We start from the raw sequence: 20,949 nt of genomic DNA on the forward strand, positions 1-20,949 counted from the left end.
GATTGTGCTGATTTACTGATGGGGGCGGGGGGAATCACACCCATAACTCTATACTGTGTGTAGACCAGGCCTAAAATGCAGTTGCCCCTAATTTAGTTAGGGCAGTCATTACACTTCTTATGGAAAAAGCTTTCATTGAGAAGTGGCAATTTATTGTGGGTAAGAAAAGGAGAATCTCTGTTTGAAACTATACAGCAGTAGCCTACACGTTTTTACTTAATTCTTTTTTATTAATTTAAAAAAAGTCCAATATTTTAAGCCAATTCATTATCTTAATTTTTGCTCTTAAATAAGTGGGTACTTTCCAGCTGGTAGCTGGCTGTCTTCACTGGTCCTGTTTATCTTCCTTTTTTTTGTTGGGGGGTGGGAAGAGATAATTGTGCTATTGTTAATATTTGGAAGTAGGGCAAGTTGAAGTATACTGGTGAATCTGGCCCTTAATTTGAAATCTACTTATAGGTTCAAAGGGCTATGTGAGACTGGCCCTATGTGAAGGGGGGCAGGGAGAGCCTAGTCCCTATGTCCAAAATATCTCTTAAAGGCACCCTTTACATCCCTGCCTCTTCCGAGTGGTACTTCAGGGTGCAGTGGAGCTGTGGCAGCTGTGCTGCAGGGAGGCTTTCAAGTGCTGATCCCCAAAGCTCATATGCAGCCATGGAACTTTTAAAAAGCAGTAACAGTTGGGCAAAGTAACCTACCAGTAAGAACTATTCTTGATAAGTGTCCACTCTCCTTCATACTACTGAGTCATTACAGGCACTAGAACTGTTGCATGCAAATTCGCTGTAGAGGAAGAGTAGTGATTGGACAAGTTTATTTTTAAGTCAGTGACCCCATTTATGGATTTCCTGAGCCTAATTGTAGCCTATATAACCATAACAATTAAATACAGTAATAATTAATATCTTAGCTTAATTGCCACCTTATTTTTTCAAGTATAGCCTGTGCAAAAGATTTCAAATAATTTTAACTATGTGAAAAGTTTGAAGTGCGTGGGTTATTCCATCATTAAGATCTTTTGGGACAAAGAAAAGATGCTCACGGATGCTAAATTTCTTAAAGAATTTGGTTCTTAATTAATTTTAAATCAGAAACTAACAGATTTACTTGTAAACTTTCAGAAAATTTGTTCTGTACTCAACAAAGTAAGTGCTGTAAGTCTGGGGAGGATATGCTGTAGTTTTTCATACAAAACAGGTTGAATCCTTGCTTTAATTGCAAAACGAATCTTAAACCTTAACTATGGAGTTGTGAACAGTGCCTCCATAGTATTAAATCGGTACTTACCTAGTTAGAAATATGTGTTGTGTATGCTTTTCCCTGTAGGGAATTTTATTTGTGTGTCTCATTGCAAAATGCATGGGAGTTCTTGATATATAAATAAAGAAATGAATTTTTATTAAAAGTATCTTAATAAATGTTTGCCTATTTCAGGACATGATGTCCACTTCCGTGAGAAGAAAATCCTATTACTGGAAGCTGGCCCTAGGAAAGTGTCTGACCATTTGCCTGAGAGTTACAGTAACAGGGTCAGTTCCATCTCCCCTGGTTCAGCCACCCTTCTGAGCAGTGAGTACAGTTCTTCTTGTTCTTTCTGTGTAACACTTTAATCTGAAACTGGAAGTGGCTTTATTTTTGTGAGGTCCTTGAGAATTCTTCAGATTGGATCTGTTGTTCTTAAACTGACTTGGCTGATTCCTACTCTCCATTTCTTACTGCTGTGCATTCTGAATTGAGGTGTCTAAATCAGGCTTTTCTAGGTTAGGGGCATGACTTCTTGTTCTGGAATTCTTGTTCATTTTATATAGATTTCTGTGAGATTTCAGTGCTAGTGAAAGATCTTCAAGTGACAGCCCTAGAGTATTCTTTCCACAGAACAGATACAGCTTGGTTTGTGTGAAGAAAGCTTCTTTCACTGTTCCTTAGTCTATGTACTGCACCCCTGCCTTGGAGGAATTGGTTCTGCAGCATAGTTCAGTCTCTTGGGCCCATTCAGTCTTTGACTTCTCTGCTGAGAAGCCAACAAGAGGGACAGTTAGTGTTGAGGGTGGTGGTGGTGGATTTTGAGGTGTGAAGGCTTCTCCACCCCTGGGTAACTGGTCTGAGGTTTGCAGCCACAAAAAACTAATTTCACAGCGTGGTTCTGAAATAGTCTTGTATCTGCTTTCTGGTACACAGCATGGAGTTGGCTCCTCCAAACCTTTTATTCCCTTTCTTCTTGCTTTTCACAGCATGAATATTTAGGTAGGTGGGAAGATTTTAGGCTGGTTCATGCACCCTAACCCTGCTAGCTTGAAGCCATACTTATTTGTAAACTAAGTAGGGTTAGATGTGGTTAGGACGTGGATGTGTGAACTCCAAGAACAACCTAGGTACTCCAGAAAGTGGTGTTGGTAATTTGCTCTGAGTTGCTGCTGAACTAATTCTCCAGCCTGAAGCAGGGGCTCAGTGCTGCTGGAGTTACAATTATGAGAGACAACTGAGATTCTCACCATTTATCCTATGGCATCTGGGCCAAGAGCAGGGATATCTCTGGGTCCTGTCCAAATTCCAACTCTGGTAATTCTGTTCTCACTCTTGCCCTCTTTTCTACTACCTCTGACATTTTCATAGAATCATAGAATATCAGGGTTGGAAGGGACCTCAGAGGTCATCTAGTCCAACCCCCTGCTCAAAGCAGGACCAATCCCCAATTTTTGCCCTGATCCCTAAATGGCCCCCTCAAGGATTGAACTCACAACCTTGGGTTTAGCAGGCCAGTGCTCAATCCACTGAGCTATCCCTCCCCCCACAATGGTGCCTTTCATCACAAAGGATCCCAAATAAGTCTGGTCAAAAAACTGTAAGTATTTTCTGTAAACATTTTTGAATGAAACAAAAACTTCTTTTTGCAGTTTTTTATGGACTTTTTTTTCCAATTAAAAAAAAACCCAATCGACCAAGCAAAAAAACTTTGGTTCCTCCCTTTCTTCCACTAGGAAAGGGAGGGACTAAAAATAACAAAACCCAAAAACGTATAGTATTAAAATGAGGCAATGTTTTTCAGTTTGTTTTGATCAAAAATTTTGAACTGTTGGACAATTTTCCAGAAAGCCATTTTTCTTAACCCCTCCCCCCCACCACACACACGTTGACAGAGAAAAATTCAACTAGCTCTAATCCCAAAACATTTAACAAACAGAAATCACTTCACCCATCCCTGAAACAGCCATCTTTGAAGTAGAAGGATGGACCTATTCAGCATTTGCAGAGCAACAGTACACAATGGATTAGGTTTAGAATTGAGAAGAATATGGTATCCAATTGAAACAAAAATCCCTCCTTCTGAGTACAGCACCGTTCACTTTTTGACTTCACAATAGTTGGTTGAGGAATTTCTGACTCTTGCTGTCCTTCAGTTATGGGGTCTGTAACAGATAATTTCTGCAAATCTTCCGTTATTTGTCATTTCTCTTATCTAGGCCTGGCAAGATGGTCAGTTGACTGGTTAAATATTGTCTGTTAACCTATTATTTGACCAGGGTCAAATATTCCAGCAAGAGTGTCCTGATGAAGGTGGTGGCCTACCTTCTTGACTACATCATGGTCCTAGTCTTTCATTTTTTAGAACTTAGTTTCATTATGTTTCACATTTTTCTGAGTTAAAATAACTCAGTTAAGTAACTTGATTGTTGTAATTAGGTATAATCTATCTAAGGCTAAGCCTATTGGAAACTTTTTGTTACTGTTTTAATAAATTAGTGGGTTTTTTAAAATATTTGACCATTTTTGACTTTGATCAATTGACCAGTCAAATATTGTCAATTATTTTTGGACTGGTCAAGTGCCCAACCGTATTCATATCTTTACACAAAATATTTCACCATTGCCTCCTTAGTTATCAGATTGCATATTACAACTTTTGGGAACATGTGAGATGCAGTGGTATCCGTACCATTGATCTTCCTCCCATCTCTGATTCAGAGAATCATCCCATCAGCTCGTAATCATTTAATTTCTAGTTCACTTTGTATTTGTTTATAGAGACAGTTACGATGTCAATGCTCCTGTGCTTAATTTCATAGTATCTGTAATTTCACTTTCTGTAGCAGTACCCTCTCTCATGTCCTATTTGAACAGGGAATTTTTGAATGAAGTGAAAGTTCTCTTCCCCAGCCACTCCTGAATCTTTACCCTGAATGGTTTGTGTCCACTCTCACTTGGGGGATTCTCCTTGATGTTCCACTGTCCTTGTTACATCATCATTCTCTGCATTGAATGTAGAACTTCTCCGCCCTCTGATTCTATTCTCTAGAATGGCTTCTGAATTTTATTTCCTCCTCTGTATAGATGAACCATCCCCTTTCCTCTCCAGATCATTTATACATTAAACACAAGTCGTGCATTGAAACGAGTTAGGTTCAACATACGGGCTGATGAAGGTGGGATAACTCAGTTTGGACAGGTGTGAAGTGGCACCGAGAGTAGGGACAAAATGACCTTCTCCAGCTCTCATGTAATGCTTATATTATCAATCATTTGCTGAACACTGTTAACATGCTCAGCACTATGACATAAAAAGGGTGACTGCACCAAGGAGCTTAAGATCTGAAGTACAACGTGCAGATGAGCACTACCCTAGATGACCAGAGTTTGGGAAATCCAGTTTGAGTGGTGTGAAAGGTTATTTTTTTCTGCTTCCTTTTGATGGTGGCCATTTCACAGAACACCATGTTCTGTGGAAGTATTTGGCTGAGGGGAGGCTGGCTGATGCTTGGGGTGGGGTGGGGGGAGGAAAGCATGGAGGAAGCGGCAGAAAGGAGAGTTTGAAAATGGTACAGAGGGGTAGATTAGGAGAGAGGCTTTGGAGAAGCATGGGCAACTGGAGGAAATGGGGGCTGAGATGTAAACAATGGGAGAGTCATGCAGAGTTTTGAAACCATGTGTGGAAGGCAAGAGAAAAGCAAGCAGGTGTTCATATGATCAGGGTTGCGTGGGAAAACTAGATTACATCAGGAGTTGCAGATACCAAAGTGAGAGATGACCAAGGCCTGGACAAGAATTTTAGGAAAAGAAAATGATATTTTAAAGTAGTTGTGAAGGAAAAACTGACAGGACTTGGTGCTGGCTTGGGTGGGTGGCAGGAGGAAGAGTCTAATGCAGGGGTGGGCAAACTTTGTGGCCCTCGGGCCAAAATCTGGGAATAGAAATTGTATAGCGGGCCATGAATGCTCACAAAATTGGGGTTGGGGTGCGGGAGGGGGTGTGGGCTCTGGTTGGGTGTGCGGGCTCCGGGGTGTGGCCAGAAATGAGGCATTCAGGGTGTGGGAGGAGGCTCTGGGCGGGGTAGTGCAGTGCGGAGGTGTGGTGAGGGCTCTGGCTGGGGGGATGGGGATGAGGAGTGTGGGGTGCATGAGGGTGCTCCACGCTGGGATCGAGGGGTTCGGAGTGCGGGAAGGGGATCAGGGCTGGGGCAGAGGGTTGGGGCGTGGGGAGAGGCTCAGGGGTACTGGCTTTGGGCGGCACTTACCTCAAGCAGCTCCTGGAAGCAGCAGCATGTCCCTTCTCAGGCTCCTCACAGAGGCACGGCTCTGTGCGTTGCTCCCGTCCGCAGGTACTGCCCCTGCAGCTCCTATTGGCTGCGGTTCCCGGCCAATGGGAGCTGCAGTGGTGGTGCTTGGGGTGGGAGCAGTGTGCAGACTGGAGCCCCCTGGCTGCCCCTACACATGTTGCTGCTTCCAGGAGCTATGTGAAGTGGCCCCCAACCCTGCGCTGTGGTTGGAGTGCCAGAGCGGGGCAAGCCCCAGACTCCACTCCCCAGTGGGAGCTCGAGGGCTGGCTTAAAACAGCTGGCAGGACGGATCCAGCTCACGGGCCATAATTTGCCCACCCCTTGTCTAATGTGATGCTGAAGTTGCAAGCCTCATTAACAGGAAGGATGGTATAGTCTTCAGGGATAGAGAAGGGGAACTCACAGGCTGCTGAGAGAATCTGATGTGTGGCTACAGGCAGATCTGAACCCTTCATCCTAATGATGAAAAAAGTGTTTTAATCAACTGTCCTTGAGCCTTTCCCTCCCTCCTGTGCCCCCAACTCAGAGCCTAAGTATATGTAGTGAGAGTTGACTGTTTGCTACATTGAATTCCTGAAGTCAGGTCTTCACTGACCCCAGACAGGTGGCTCTTTCCTCCTGTCTTGCATCAGTATCAAGTGTGGTGTGAGAGCCTTATAAGAACCTAGACAGACCCAGCTCTGTATGCAGGTGGAGAAAGCAGAGCCTATGGATAGGCTGGAAGAGTGTTACTCAGTAGGGGATCAAGGGGAGGGAGAGAGGAAAGTGAATCTGAGTCTGTTTGGTCTCATTGTGACTGGTTTCTCTTCATGTTGTGGGTCCTTCTCTCTCTTTTAGGTTTTGGTGCCTGGGATCATGTTTGCAGCCTGCGATTCAAACCCTTCCAGCGGATGCAGGTGCCTGACTCACTGCCATGAATGCAGTCTGTCTGTTTCTGCTAATGTAACTAGAATTCTCAGAAATATTTACCTCTAATGGCCCAAGATTTGTTTCCTCTTTGGAGAGGAACAGGATACACTGACTGAGCTTGTTGTATTCTTGGTGTGTCAGTCTTCCTAGAATCAGAGGGGTAGCCATGTTAGTCTGTATTCACAAAAACAACAAGGAGTCTGGTGGCATCTTAAAGACTAACAGATTTATTTGGACATAAGCTTTTGTGGGTAAAAAAAAACAAACCACTTCTTCAGATGCATGGAGTGAAAATTACAGATACAGGCATAAATATAGTGGCACATGAAGAGAAGGGAGTTACCTTACAAGTGGAGAACCAGTGCTGACCAGGCCAATTCAGTCAGGGTGGATGTGGTCCACTCCCAATAATTGAGGAGGAGGTGTCAATACCAAGAGAGGGAAAATTGCTTTGTAATGAGCCAGTTGCTCCCAGTCCTTATTCAAGCCCAAATTAATGCCTGATATCAGACATCAGGAATGGTAACATACAAAAGCCAGTAGGAGAACACTTCAGTCTCCCTGGACATTCAATAACAGATTTAACATTAGACATCCTTCAACAAAAACTTCAAACACAGACTTCAAAGAGAAACTGCAGAGCTACAATTCAATTGCAAACTTAACACCATTAATTTGGGCTTGAATAGGGAGTGGGAGTCTTCCTAGGACAGGGGTTCTCAAACTGGGGGTTGGGACCCTCAGGGGGTCCCAAGGTTATTACATGGGGGGTCGTGAGCTGCCAGCCTCCACCCCAAACCCTGCTTTTCCTACAGCATTTATTATGGTGTTAAAAAAGTGTTTTTAATTTATAAGGGGGGTTGCACTTGGAAGCTTGCTATGTGAAAGGGGTCTCCAGTATAAAAGTTTGAGAATCACTGTCCTAGGAGACTTTCTCACCTTTCTGTGTCCTCCCTCAAACTCCTGATATTAGCAGCTGGAGGGATGATTCCTGGTGGAAGCTCTAGAGATTGCCTATCACCTTTCCCTGTTAAAGGAGAGTTGTGGGCAGTTCCTGATGGAGCTGCACAATGCATGCTGAGTCTATGCTGTGTGATAATATTTTCTGTCTCTCTCTTTCCCCTAATAGGTATGGGATGCCTGTTCAGAAGCCATGATAATCTTTGATAAAAACAACTTAGAAGACATGGGTTATGTAGTGGAGAACAATGTCATTATGTCTGCTCTAACCAAACAGTTAGATGCAGTGTCAGGTAGGCGATAATTGCTTTCATTTTTTATTCACAGTGTGGGAGCTCTCAGTGAGTTGCATTCAGCAGGGAGCTCTGGAACAGGGGAAGAGAGAGGGAGGAAATCCATTCAGCAGATAACTCGGAGGTTTATGGAGAAGTCAGTCCCTCTGGGTTAGGAAGAGGTACTTGTTCTTGGTGGAACTTTATCTAAGCCTTCTATCTTGTGTCCTTTTCTAGACTTCACGCATGCACTCACTGTGGTATCTTATGTTTTGTTGTGAAGCGTCTTTAACTTTCAACTCAGCTATTTGGGAGATTATCAGACTCTGCAGTGATGGGGGCAATACAAGTGCCTAGATTGCTTCATTGTGCCCTAAGGGTAGGTGTCAGTGGGGTCAGCTCTGAGAGTCATTGTGTTGCTTAGCTGTGTCTTGCCTTTTGCTCTCTTTTGTAACTTTCCTTTTCTCATGTCTGTATCATGCTGTGACCCTGCTATGTTGTGTTCCATCAGATCAGGTGGAGGTTCTCTACAGGAGCAGAGCAGTTGGGTATACCTGGCCCCTTTCCTGTCATCTCTCTGACACAAGCCCTTGGGTCAAAATTGACTTAGCTGATGGACGCAGACTAGAGACCAAACTGCTGGTAACTAAACTTCCATTTTCTTTGTATCAGACACCGTCTCTTGCCAAGTTCTTTCCACTGGATTTAGTTCTGATTTTGTGTGTGGTGCTGCTCCATCAGTGGGGAGGGTTTGAGTGAGGGGAACTGCTGACTGTGTCAGAGATACTAAGGGGTAATGTCAGTAGCCTTCTTTGTGGCTAGCTGAAGAGGACTGTGCTAAATTAGAGTAGGGCTGAAGAGGCTGCCTCTTTGTTGCAGTATTCTCATTTATTTAAAAGAAACCACATATCCAAGTGCAAATGGGAGGCCTTTGCTACTTTGTTGAGTTAGCTACTCACTGCAGATAACAAGGGCTGGAATGCTGATTTTTTTTTTCTAAAGCCGTTGATGAGGTTTCCTTGTTTCTCATCCCCTTACAGATTGGTGCAGATGGTCAGAACTCCATGGTTCGGAAAGCAGCTGGAATTCAGAACATCCACTATCAATATGATCAGTCAGCTGTGGTTGCTACTCTGCTCTTGTCTGAGGTGAGATCCTGCAAGTTCCTGAGCTGCAGCGTCTGTGCAGGTTAAGTAGGTGATGCAAGATCAGCAGTTCTCATCAGTCCTCATGTTTCTTCATGTTATAGGCCACAGACAACAATGTCGCATGGCAGAGATTCCTCCCTTCAGGGCCAATTGCTCTTCTCCCGGTAAGAGACAGTGACTTTTGACTCGCCCATCTTTAACTTTTTGGTCCGTTTATTTCTAATCACCTTTCTTTTACCTTTCCGTGCCTAGTTACATTGCCTCTGTCTTGCCTCTAGACTTTTCCTTCTTTCTATGACTCTTGATCTCTCTGTCTGTAGTTTTCCCCCCCTCTAATTCTTATTTATTTTTATGGGTTTGGAGCCCCTTGCACATATTGGTTCTGGGATTGGTGGAGTGAAGGCCCAGGTCCGAATTAGCATGTGGGTGGGGCCTGGGCCCTTCCCTGGATTGGAATGTTGGGGAGCCTTGCACAGATTATTTTTCTGTCTCTTGATACTGACTCTTATGGTTCTTTTGGATCAGCTCTCTGACACTGCCAGCTCTTTGGTTTGGTCCACATCTCATGAACATGCATCACAGCTTCTTAGTATGGATGAGGAAAGCTTTGTGGACACCATCAACTCTGCCTTTGTGAGTATCATCGTTTCATGAGGATGCAGAGCTGACTTTCTTGCTGTGATAAAATAGATTTCTGTAAATTAAAGAAAGGTGGCCATTTTGGTCCCTGTTTATTCCATCCTATTATACAAAAAGTACTCAGTGAAATTAAGATGGCAACTTTAAAATGAGTAAAGGGTAATATTTATTAATGGAACATATTAATAAGGTTCAAAAAACATTAGATGCCTGTCTAAATAAGAATAGCTTCGGCAGTGACCGTAGCTAGAGTAAAATAAGGACCGTCAATCCTTCTCCTTCGGTGTAATTACCAGGATTTTAGGGTGGGAAGAAATGTCCCTCTGATGGGATACCACTGCAGGTAAGTGCATTATGGAAGACTTGCGTCTTCCTGTGACAAATCTGGAATTGACCACTGTTGTTCTGACATGTATGGACCTAACATAATTAATGTATTATGGAAGTTGCAGTAAGTTGACTTGGAAGAAAAGCATGCTAGTGTGTGCTGAAAAACATTACATGGGTAGGCCTGATCTGGTCCTCATTTTAAAAGCTGAACAGGTTGAGCCTGGTTAGTTCTTGAATTGGAAGCTCTGAAGAGAAAGATATATATGGTCCTTTTGTCGTGGACAGCAGCTCCTCTTCAGTCTCCTACAGAATCTCACCCTGTAATTCTAGACACACTTCCTTCCCCACCATTTTTTCCACATATATTTATATAAAAATAACAATTTGTATGCAAAACCTGTGAGTGCATTTTTACAATGCAGTTGTGCTTTGAGATGGCACTCCCTTTGACTATCCTAACTCATGCAGTCCCAAGGCTCCGACAACTCTTAGTCAGGGCAGGAATTCCTGGGACGCCCACAAGCTTACTACTTCAGTTTATTTTCCACAAAGTCTAACTTGCTCTTTAATAAAGAATTCTTCATTTTAGTCTTGTGTGCATTCATTGTATGCTCTGACTTGTGACTCTTCTGTCATTCAGAACAGGTTAATTTGCATTAAGGTAGCTTTTGACTTTGAATCTTTTTTTATTTGTTGATTATTAGTACATATCTTGCTCAAATAGAAAAGTATAGGCTCTCTCTTTTGCCTGCTATAATCAATACTTGTGAACTTGTATGGATACTAACCAGGCTGTATAACTAGTAGATAAAGTGTCTGATCTAAATGCACGAGCCTTGAAAGCCTATTACGATTTTACTTTTACTAGATTTCTATTCACCTTTTCATTAGTGCAGTTACAGGCTGACATTCTTAACACTTTAAGTCAATCAAAGTCTCACTAAAACATTTTAAAAAAAACCTGAGATGGGACATCTTCACATGGGAGCTCTATTAAAACACCTCTCAGAGAGAGGGTCACCCTTGGTGTCTGAAGTTAGATTAGCAGTGGAGATAGTAATGGAGAGTGAATTACTTTTCAAAATGATAGGAGGGGCAGGCTCTTCTTGGTCTAAGATGGTCTTCTAGGCTGTAATGAGGATGATCTTGTTTGCTGAATGGTTAGAACTGTGTATTTGGAGGCTTTTGTTCATTTATGCATCAGTCTGGTATTTATTAGGCCATGTTGCTTTTTGGTGTTAGTAAAGGCAGAATGTGCCCTTTGGGGTAGGGAATCATGTCATCCCTTGTGCTTGTTCAGTGCCTAGTATGCTGTGGACACTACACAAAACAAAGTGTTTTGTAATTTTGTTGGGACACCCAGAAGCCTTGGGATTTGGGGCAACATATAAATCCGTCTTTATTGTTATTCAGTGGAGCAACCTACACCACTCGGACTTTATTGATACTGCTGGATCCGTGTTCCGATCTGCTATTTCTCTCCTGATGCCATCAGGCACTGCAGCCCGCCAGCTGCCCCCAAGCATTGCCAAAGTGGAGCCAAAGAGCCGAGCTGTGTTTCCTCTTGGAATGGGGCATGCCACAGAATATGTCCGGCACCGGATGGCGCTTATTGGGTAAATTGCTCATTGGGGCTGCAGGTGTCATGGTTTGTTTTTTTTATGGGAAAGCAGGCCATTTCTGGTTCCATAAAAGGTGCGTTTGGGGAATGAAGCGAAGCATCTCTGGCACAGCAGGGTGTGAATTATTCAGGGAGGATGATAGTTGTGGTGCCAGACATGTTCCTCTCCCAGTTAACAGGTGGAGAAAGTGGATTACATCTCGAGCCATGGAGTGGAGAGGTTCTTCAAGGAAAAAGGCAGGCAGAGTATGTGGAGCGGTATTAGGTGTCAGATACTTGTTAGATGAGGTGTGTGTATATATAGAGGGCTATAAGGAGGGGCTTATTAGACAGAGGAGATGAAGCGTGTGCTATACCAGCAGTTCTCAACCAGAGGTCCTGGGCCCCCAGGGAGCTGCGAGCAGGTTTCAGGGGGTTCGTCAGAAAAAACCAGAGAGCAGGGCCAGCACTAGACTCACTGGAGCCCAGGGCAGAAAGCTCAATCCCGAGCCCCACTGCCCGGCGCTGAAGCCTGAACAACTTAGCTTTCCAGTGCCCCTTGCGGTGTGGGGCCCTGGGCAATCGCCCTGCTTGCTACCCCCTGATGCCAGCCTTGGCTTTTAATCTACTGAAAAACAGCAGTTGTAGCACAGGTAGGCCATGAAATTTTTATAGCATGTTGGGGGGGGCCTCAGAAAGAAAAAGGTTGAGAATCTCTGCTCTACACTGAGGGGGAAGGTACTTAGTGGGTAAGGAAAACATGGACTGTCTCTGCTCTCCTCCAGTTAGGATCTGAGATGCTCTCTGCTCTGCCCTTAGGGATGCAGCACACAGAGTCCATCCACTAGCAGGACAAGGTGTAAATATGGGCTTTGGAGATATTGCATGCTTGACACATCACCTCAGCACAGCAGCCTTCAATGGGAAGGATCTGGGTAAGGATACATAATCTATGGCAATAATTTGAATATCCCCTTCTCCAAGTCTCCCAGCATATCTGAACTTTATTTTAGAGAGTGAGCTCTTCAGGGCAAGGATTGACCCAGTTTGTTTCCTGTCTACCTCTGGGCACACTGGTGTCTCATAACATGAATCCGCATATTCATAAACTGGGAGAAGCTGGGGTGTTCAAACTTAATCTGTGGACCAGACAGAGTGATGCTCCTGGGTGCATTTCCCTTCCCAAAACCCATCCTGTGTTGCCTAGTTTACAGAATGTTCCGTTCTGCTGGCCACTGGTGTAAGGAGATGTGGGAATAAGGGCTGCTGAAGGGAACAAGAAGAAACTCTTGGATCTTGCTATTTGCTGACAGAACAGCACCTTTTTAAGATGAATCTAGAGGGTGCAGAGATCATTGGGGTGTGTTGGTGTGTTTTGGGTCCCTGTGGAGGTCATTATGTCAGTGGCATGAGCAGTTAGGATTGCGATTTAATTCTCCCCTTCCTTTTCCAGGCTCCATAAAGCACCTCTTACAGTTTGAGACAGACCGTCAGAGGTATAACCTCTCTTTAATGGCTGCTATCGACTTGTTAAAGAGACTCTACTCCACAAGTGTCGCTCCCTTTGTGCTGCTGAGGACATGGGGATTACAAACAACAAATGCCTTGTCTCCAGTCAAAGTAAGAGGCACTGTTAGGACGCTACAAATTAACTTGTGGTGATACAATGAGCCGAGTCACTAGCAGATTCAGCAGGAATGACATGCTGTGTTCAAATGGCATGTGAATGAGGCAAACCAAAGATGTATTTGGCTTGAGTGATTGATTTTTTTTTTTTTACTTCCTTTCCTTAAATGAGAGATGATATCCATGGGGTAGAGTGAAGGAGGATGCAGCAGCGTTCTCTGCTTTGTTTCTAAATATTTGTCTTTGACTGGTTCACGAGTGACATGTTTTTTTTTTCCCTTTCCCTCTCTAGGAGCAGATTATGTCCTTTGCCAGTAAGTAGTTTCTCCATCTAGCTAGAGCTACAGTTCACTGGTGACTGCTGGGAACCTGAGATCTTTAACCCTCTGAGGACTGTATCATGTCTGGTTTGGAAACATGTATTTAAATAGTGTCTTTGAAGAATAACACAAACAGGAATGAAATTTTTTTTCTTACAACATATGCTCATCTTTGCTGAAGTTGTTTGTTCTGCTCTCCAAGGACCAATTCCTGTCCTGTGGCACCAGTAGTTTCAGCCACTGAATCATCTTTGCTATGTGCTTTCATATAGCAGCGGCCCTTTTAGCCTAAGGCTGAAGAGGCAGTAAATGTACTGTTTCCCCTATACCTTGTTGCACTGTGGTGCTGATGTGATCCTCTCCCTCTGGGTTGTCAGCCTCTAGCTGCTGGAGCAAGATCTGGTGCCAGAGGTGAGCGTGGTTTGCAGTAGGGAAGCCAATTCAGGGTAAGACTGACTCTGTAAGCCCAAGCTTGCTTCCTCTTCCACAGGCAACCCCCTCTTGGGAGGGCCGAGGGGTGTCTAATGGAGGGCTGTGCGTGCCATCCTGTTTCTTTGGTACTGAGGAGTAACAGTGTAAAGGAAAGGAGGAAAACTTCATCACCAGGGTTTGAATCCAAGAACATTTTGTTAAAAATAGCTTTTTAATTACTAAAATAGGCATTTGAGTGGCCTTGTCTTAATGTTCCAAACACCAGGCTCCTGCATTAGACAATTAATTGGATTACAGCAGTAAGTAACATGAGCACTGGATTTATATTTTATAGCAGTGCTATCATGTACATTTAACTAATATCAGGAATTAACATTACAAAGGGGACTTAAATGTGAGTTTGTGACTGAAAGCAAACTCTCAGGCGATGCCTGCACTGCGAGTGAGGGGTGTGACTCTCCTGCTCACATATGCATACTCACACTAGCTGTCATTGAGCTAGTGGGAGTATAAATAGCAATGTGGCAGCGACAACATAGGTAGCAACAACGGAGGCCCAGCTGAGCCATGCCAAGAACATACTCATGGGTTTTAGGCGGGTCTTTACTAGGTCTGTCTCAGCCATGACTCCCCTGCCGCTACCACAGCTACACTGCTACTGATACACCTTGCTAGCTCAACAAGTATGTCTACACGAGCAGGGGAATCACACCCCTAGCTCTTAGTATAGACATAGCCCTAAGCTCTACAGTCACTTCTGTTAGAGTCAATGTCCTTTATCCAGGCACTTTCTCCTCTCCAGCAATGATGCAGATCAGGACCCTTCTCTTACAAGGCTACTTTGTGCTCATTAGTAAGTCTCATTGCACTAGGGTAGGTATGGGGACTTGAAGCAGGTGAAGTCCAACTCACCTCTGGGATAATTCAGATGAAAATTTAGGATTCTATCCTGCAGCGTTTTGTGCAAGGACTGCACAATTGGGCCCTTGATTAGCAGCAGCAGTAATGCTTCAGTTAACAAATTGTACAACTGAAAGATCAAGGCCCTGAGCATTCCAGACTTAATGCAACTTTGGTACAGAGAAAGCAAATTCTCCCAACGGAGTCTGTAGTGCCTGAGCTTGATACTAAGAACACAGAAAGAAAACTTACTCTGAACTGTACTCGTGCTGTTCTCTAGTCTACCCCACTCCCCAAACACAATCAGTCCTTTCCCTAAGTTCTCCCAAGGGCTTGAACATATGGAGATGATGGTAGGTCTTCTGTTGCCCTTGTCTCACTCTCTCCCGTTGCCTTCCAGCTCTAGATGCAGCTGGCCTCATTCCTGCTCCTAAGGTCAGGTCTAAAACCAGCAGCAGGCTACGTGGCACAGCAAGGGCTCAGATTAGTGGGTGACTAAAACTGCTAGTTCTTGGATGTCATGTAGCCAGGCTATTGATCACTTCATCCAATCTTGTAGTCAGTGAAAATTCCAACACAGGAAAAAAAGTTTGCTGAAAGCAAGATTTATAGGTAGTAGTAGATGCATGCACTCTCCTAGTAATGTGTGCATGGACTGTACTGCTATTACCTCTGGCAAATCATACAGAACAGTCATTTCCGCATGAGGATGTGGTAAAGGTTTCTTACATTCCCTGTATACCACAGGCCAGTTCTGAGGTATTTTACACTAGAGGGACTGGCCTGTTTTACTAGGAGGTTGCAGGGGAATTTCTCAGGTCATTATGGGAGCTTTGCCTCACCTCAGGTGGAAGAGACGGGGCAGGCAGTTTAGCATGAGAGGGAAAAGACTGCCACTGCCAGGCTGTGCTGAAGAAGCAAGCTGGCACTGAGCCTCTGCAGGGATGGGTGATGGGCCATCTCGTGAGAGCCCTTTTTGCTTCCAAATGTAAACCTCTCTTTTGTTTCCACAGAGGCATTTGGGGTAGGAGAGATTACAATTGCCACTTTTGAAACACTATTAAACAACTGAGTATTGTCATGCCAGAGTGCCTGGGTTGGGGGAGGGGATGGGAGGAAATACTGCAAAGCTACAACCCCTTCCTTGAGTGCTTGGTTTCTACAGACCAACTGTATAAAATATTAAACACACATTTCTCTACTCCAGTGCAGGGACTTGCCATGAGTCTTGTACTAAGAGTATGGTTGTAAGGGCCAGCCACATTCTCTCCCCCTTCTCCCCCCCAAGTAGCTTAGGTTTATGTTATCAGCCCAACCCTGCAAAATTATTATTATAGTTCCTGCTCTTATTGACTTAAAGTTCAGTGGGTTAAAACACAAACCCGAAGGAGGGAAATGATCTGTCTGATTCTAATTTGAACGGGAACCAAGTTACCTCTACTCCCATTTTCCTCTCCCTTTCACCTCAAGTAAGTGAAAAACCATCTCTTCTTGTCTCACCATAGCTCCTTAACCAGCATCCTCTGAAGAGAGAGCTGATTTTTGGTTCCATGCCAGTTCTATCTTACTCAAGACTGGTCAGAGGGGAGAACAGGGAGGGAGAGGCACAGGCTTCTAGACCAAGAGAGCCAACCTAGCCACCTCTTGCTTTCTGCTTCATACCTGCCCAAGAAGCACTGGCCTTGGAACTAGCCAATCCTGAAAGGTTAAAAGCCCTCAGTATTAAGCAGTTTAAGGGCTAACACATTGGGGATTTTACTCTGCATTGAATGCATGTGTTATGTTTGAAAATTTATATTTTTTAAAAATTCTCTGGGCCAAACTTCAGTTCTACATGTAAAAATGATCAAGCATCATCAGCCAAAGGTTTGTGGTTTGCCAGGGCATGACAAGCACTCTGAACTGCTGGTACAATGGGGCATCTATGAATCCATTCACTGAAGCTGTGTCTGGGCTGCTTATAAGCACAATCTGCTTCAAGGCTGCCTAGTTGGAATTTAGGCTCTTTGGCTTTCAGGAAGATTTTGTATCAATTACGGCAATGAAGTTATTTAGAAACCATACTATGGCTGCTCTCGTTGCAGTTGGGAACTGCTTAGTCCTTGGGGAATTGATTCCATAGCTTCAACCCATGTTTTGCCGTAGGACTGACTCCTGCTGAGCTATGCAGTTGGAAATTTGAACTTGCCCTCTCTTCCTTCTGGAAAGGCCAATGTTCTGTAGGGGGTGCTGGCTCAGTAGGAGAGCCCCAGAGACTGCAGCAGGTGAAAGGTGGCACCCAAGGCCCAGCTTGTCTCTATGTTGTTCACTTTCTTTGTTAACTATGAAGAAACAAAAGAAATCAGTCATTTGCAGCATTTCTCCCAGACTTATACAGCTGCCACCATAGACCAAGAGCAAGCTGATGGGTAGATGCACAGAATGGCAACAACCTCAAAGAGCTTCACTCGCTACTCTGCAAAGGAAAACACAATGGATATTGCCTGGAAGCAGCAACCTGAACTGCTAGTGTCCAGGAACATCTGTTATAGAATCAGATGGACTTTAAAAGAACAAATACTAACTGTCTCTCTCCTTTGAGGTCAGTTGCAACAACTAGGGGGTGGGGGACTGCTTGGTCAGCATAGATTCCTGCTTTCCTTTAGGTGTTTTACTCATCTGTAGCCCACTGTACAATCTGGACCAGTATATTTTCAGTTCTTTAACTTTGTCTCCCTCTGCACTTTCCAATACTACTCCTCACTGTCCTGCTGCCTTCTTGCTAGCCTCCACTGGTCCCTGGCCTCACAATCATACTGAAGACAAGAATTTAAGAAACAAGTGATGTGGGGGAAAAGGGTGAATATACTGGGAAGCAAAGTGAACAGTCTCAGCCTGCTCTCCACTGTAGGAAATCCTCCCCAACCCCAGACTGCCTCCCCACAGACCTGCCTAAAATCCTCCCATAGCAATAAATTGTTAAGTGTTCTCCACCTGGGATCTGGCCAGTTACTTGAGGAGGAAGTGCTAAGCAGAGATTGGCACTGTGAAGAAGAATAAAGCCCACAGAACCTCCTTCCACAGCCAGACAGAACTTGGGCCACAGAGAAAAAATGGGATAAACACACGAGTTCTTGTTTTCTTAATTCCTGTTTCATGATTGGTAAGAATAATAATGCCCCTGAGCTGACCTTTCTGAAGGAGCTGGATTAACCTTCATAGTGCTTAGGTTCAAGAGGTTCTACACATGGAAACTGCACAACATGAGGAGGGCTGGGATCAGATGTCCTGGATGGATGGAGGAAGCAAGTGCTTCATGGGGGAGGGAAGATGGTGGGGAAGAGATTGGGTGGGAGTTAGCAGCTGGTGAGAATATAAACCTTCTGCTGCCAAATTTCTCTTCCTCTTCTGCTGCTGCTGTCCATGTCCAAGATTATCTCACCTGAGGCTTTAATTTCCTTCCATATCAAATCCAATCTTGTTTCAGTGAAGACTCTGCTTCTATCTCCTCTCCTGTTGCTCTCCACATCCACTCAGTGTGCACATCTACTTCCCTTCGTACCCTCTGAATCGTTTCCCCACAAATACCTCTGTGCCTTCTCCCATGCTGCTCCCTCTTCTTGGAACAGCCTCCTTGATCCTGTTCCCCATGCATCCTCTCCTCCTCCTCTTTCACATCCCTCTGCAGCCACTTTCTAACATTTCTTCCACCTGAACCCTCCCTCCTATACCAACCTAATAAAAACGTGTCCACTATGAAACAAGCAACCTTATCCCCTTATTAGAGGTAAATTTTGTTCTTAACTCACTTATTGTCATCTCTCTCTCTCCAGCAAGACCTGTCATATCATCTGTACTGGAAAGTTTTGGGGGGCAGCAATTATTCTTTGCACAGTGCCACCCACACCTACAGCCCTATATACAAATGTCAGATAATAGCATCCAGCGTGTGGCTGAGAACTGGAAGGTAGGAAATTGGGAAGAGCTTGAATGCATGTGGCCAGAAGGAGAGAGGGAAGTAGCTGTTCAAAAAGAAGAAAGTCAGCTGGGCCTGCGTGTCCAGTTTAGGTAGTGGAAGGAAGGTCGGGAGGGGCTCTGCCAATGGGCATTTGTTCTGGGAGTTTGTAGAGTGCTGGGAAACTGCAAGGTGTATTGTGCTACTTACAAGGGAAGAGCAGCTGCCAGCAAGTGCCTCAGTGCAAATGACAAAGGACATGTACAAAGCAGGCACAGCCACAGGAACTTAAGGGTCCAGAGCAGAGTAAAAGCCAAGAGCCTTTGGCTCATGTGCACATCAAATACATTCCCTTCCCTCTGTGACTAGCAGCACCCAAGTTAAGTCAAAGTAGGAGAATTTCTCAAGTCTAATTTTATTTTCACCACTGATACTGTCGAGTCCTCAGAGCTTCCATGTTGGGGTTGCACATACTGCAGAGGAAAGCTTTTGTTCATAACTATTTATACTGAATACATTTTTTTAAAATCAGGAAATTAGTTCTGTTAGGTTTTGAAAACTTCTTGTATTATTAAACAAAATCTAAATTTTGGGTAAAATTTGAGTTGAGAAGATCACCAGGAAACGACAAAATGTCTGGAAGTTTCTGTTACTTAATTCTAGGTCACCATAACCAACAGGCCAGTGGCTATATTCAATCCCTTGCCAAAGCAGTGATTCTGTGAAATGCAGCCTGTCTCATCCCACCACTGTGTATGTAGAGGGAAGAGGTGAGATTCCATGAGCCAGAGTGTTAATGCATCATCTTCTCTCAAGATACAGGAAAGCTCCTGCTAGGTCCTTGCAATGCTTCTCTCACCTGTAAGAGTGTGTTATCCCCAAATCCAAAGCCTTCTTTTAGTAATGCAGTGATGTAACTGAGATCCATACACAGGAAAGGGCTGGCGGAGGTGTACCTGTCCAAGTTATCACACACTGGGGGGGAAGAGAGAGAGAAAGAGGACTCAGAAGGGTATTCATTAGTAGAACACTTGACTAAACAGCACATCTAATCAGAGCCCATGGCACAGGTGCTGAGCACAAACCCTTCGCTTCCATGTACAGGGAATCTGAGTCTGCCCAGCTGTGCCAGGGATTAGCACATTAGTATTTTATGTTCAAGGTACTTCTCTTGTTTTCTTTGGACACCGTTATGAACACCTCTTAACTCAGCAAGAGCATTCACACAGCTCTAGTGAAAGCTGAGTCAGCTTTTGATGAACATTAAAGCTAGAAGTGAGCTCTTAGGTTACCTACTCTTTCATCAAAGGACACACCAACCCAGATCATTCCTTGTCTAGTCCTCTCACCTGGAATCCCCCCCCCAATGACTTAGATTCCACCATATACGATACTAAACTGGGAGGAGTGGTAGATACGCTGGAGGGGAGGGATAGGATACAGAAGGACCTAGACAAATTGGAGGATTGGGCCAAAAGAAATCTGATGAGGTTCAATAAGGATAAGTGCAGGGTCCTGCACTTAGGATGGAAGAATCCAATGCACCGCTACAGACTAGGGACCGAATGGCTAGGCAGCAGTTCTGCGGAAAAGGACCTAGGGGTGACAGTGGACGAGAAGCTGGATATGAGTCAGCAGTGTGCCCTTGTTGCCAAGAAGGCCAATGGCATTTTGGGATGTATAAGTAGGGGCATAGCGAGCAGATCGAGGGACGTGATCGTCCCCCTCTATTCGACATTGGTGAGGCCTCATCTGGAGTACTGTGTCCAGTTTTGGGCCCCACAATACAAGAAGGATGTGGATAAATTGGAGAGAGTCCAGCGAAGGGCAACAAAAATGATTAGGGGTCTAGAACACATGACTTATGAGGAGAGGCTGAGGGAGCTGGGATTGTTTAGCCTGCAGAAGAGAAGAATGAGGGGGGATTTGATAGCTGCTTTCAACTACCTGAAAGGGGGTTCCAAAGAGGATGGCTCTAGACTGTTCTCAATGGTAGCAGATGACAGAACGAGGAGTAATGGCCTCAAGTTGCAGTGGGGGAGGTTTAGATTGGATATTAGGAAAAACTTTTTCACTAAGAGGGTGGTGAAACACTGGAATGCGTTGCCTAGGGAGGTGGTGGAATCTCCTTCCTTGGAAGTTTTTAAGGTCAGGCTTGACAAAGCCCTGGCTGGGATGATTTAACTGGGAATTGGTCCTGCTTCGAGCAGGGGGTTGGACTAGATGACCTTCAGGGGTCCCTTCCAACCCTGATATTCTATGATTCTATGATCTCTCTTAACACCTCATTTCTTAACTGAATTTTTCCCTTGTGATTTTAGGTTGTTA

The 20,949-nt window shown here is 44.4% G+C and overlaps 2 protein-coding genes across 5 annotated transcripts in view; one reads left to right on the plus strand and one right to left on the minus strand.

Moving 5' to 3' along the window:
* Positions 1–13,516, plus strand: part of COQ6 (coenzyme Q6, monooxygenase) — a 29,412-nt gene extending 15,896 nt beyond the window's left edge. For both annotated transcript variants that reach the window (XM_077819109.1, XM_077819108.1), the window contains exons 2-12: positions 1,435–1,569; positions 6,389–6,447; positions 7,590–7,713; positions 8,204–8,334; positions 8,733–8,840; positions 8,942–9,004; positions 9,366–9,473; positions 11,223–11,425; positions 12,229–12,344; positions 12,863–13,029; positions 13,328–13,516. In XM_077819109.1, the coding sequence (XP_077675235.1) occupies positions 1,435–1,569; positions 6,389–6,447; positions 7,590–7,713; positions 8,204–8,334; positions 8,733–8,840; positions 8,942–9,004; positions 9,366–9,473; positions 11,223–11,425; positions 12,229–12,344; positions 12,863–13,029; positions 13,328–13,357 (1,244 nt within the window). In that variant the 3' untranslated portion in view covers positions 13,358–13,516. The remainder of the gene's footprint in view (positions 1–1,434; positions 1,570–6,388; positions 6,448–7,589; positions 7,714–8,203; positions 8,335–8,732; positions 8,841–8,941; positions 9,005–9,365; positions 9,474–11,222; positions 11,426–12,228; positions 12,345–12,862; positions 13,030–13,327) is intronic.
* The window catches only part of ENTPD5 (ectonucleoside triphosphate diphosphohydrolase 5 (inactive)), a 42,748-nt gene continuing 28,465 nt past the window's right edge, over positions 6,667–20,949 (minus strand). For all 3 annotated transcript variants that reach the window (XM_077819113.1, XM_077819111.1, XM_077819112.1), the window contains 2 exons: positions 19,481–19,596; positions 6,667–17,008 (listed from right to left, as the gene is read on the minus strand). In XM_077819113.1, coding sequence (XP_077675239.1) covers positions 16,922–17,008; positions 19,481–19,596 — 203 coding nt within the window. In that variant the 3' untranslated portion in view covers positions 6,667–16,921. The remainder of the gene's footprint in view (positions 17,009–19,480; positions 19,597–20,949) is intronic.

This window comes from Eretmochelys imbricata, chromosome 6 (assembly GCF_965152235.1).
Source record: "Eretmochelys imbricata isolate rEreImb1 chromosome 6, rEreImb1.hap1, whole genome shotgun sequence".
Taxonomy (NCBI): domain Eukaryota; kingdom Metazoa; phylum Chordata; order Testudines; family Cheloniidae; genus Eretmochelys; species Eretmochelys imbricata.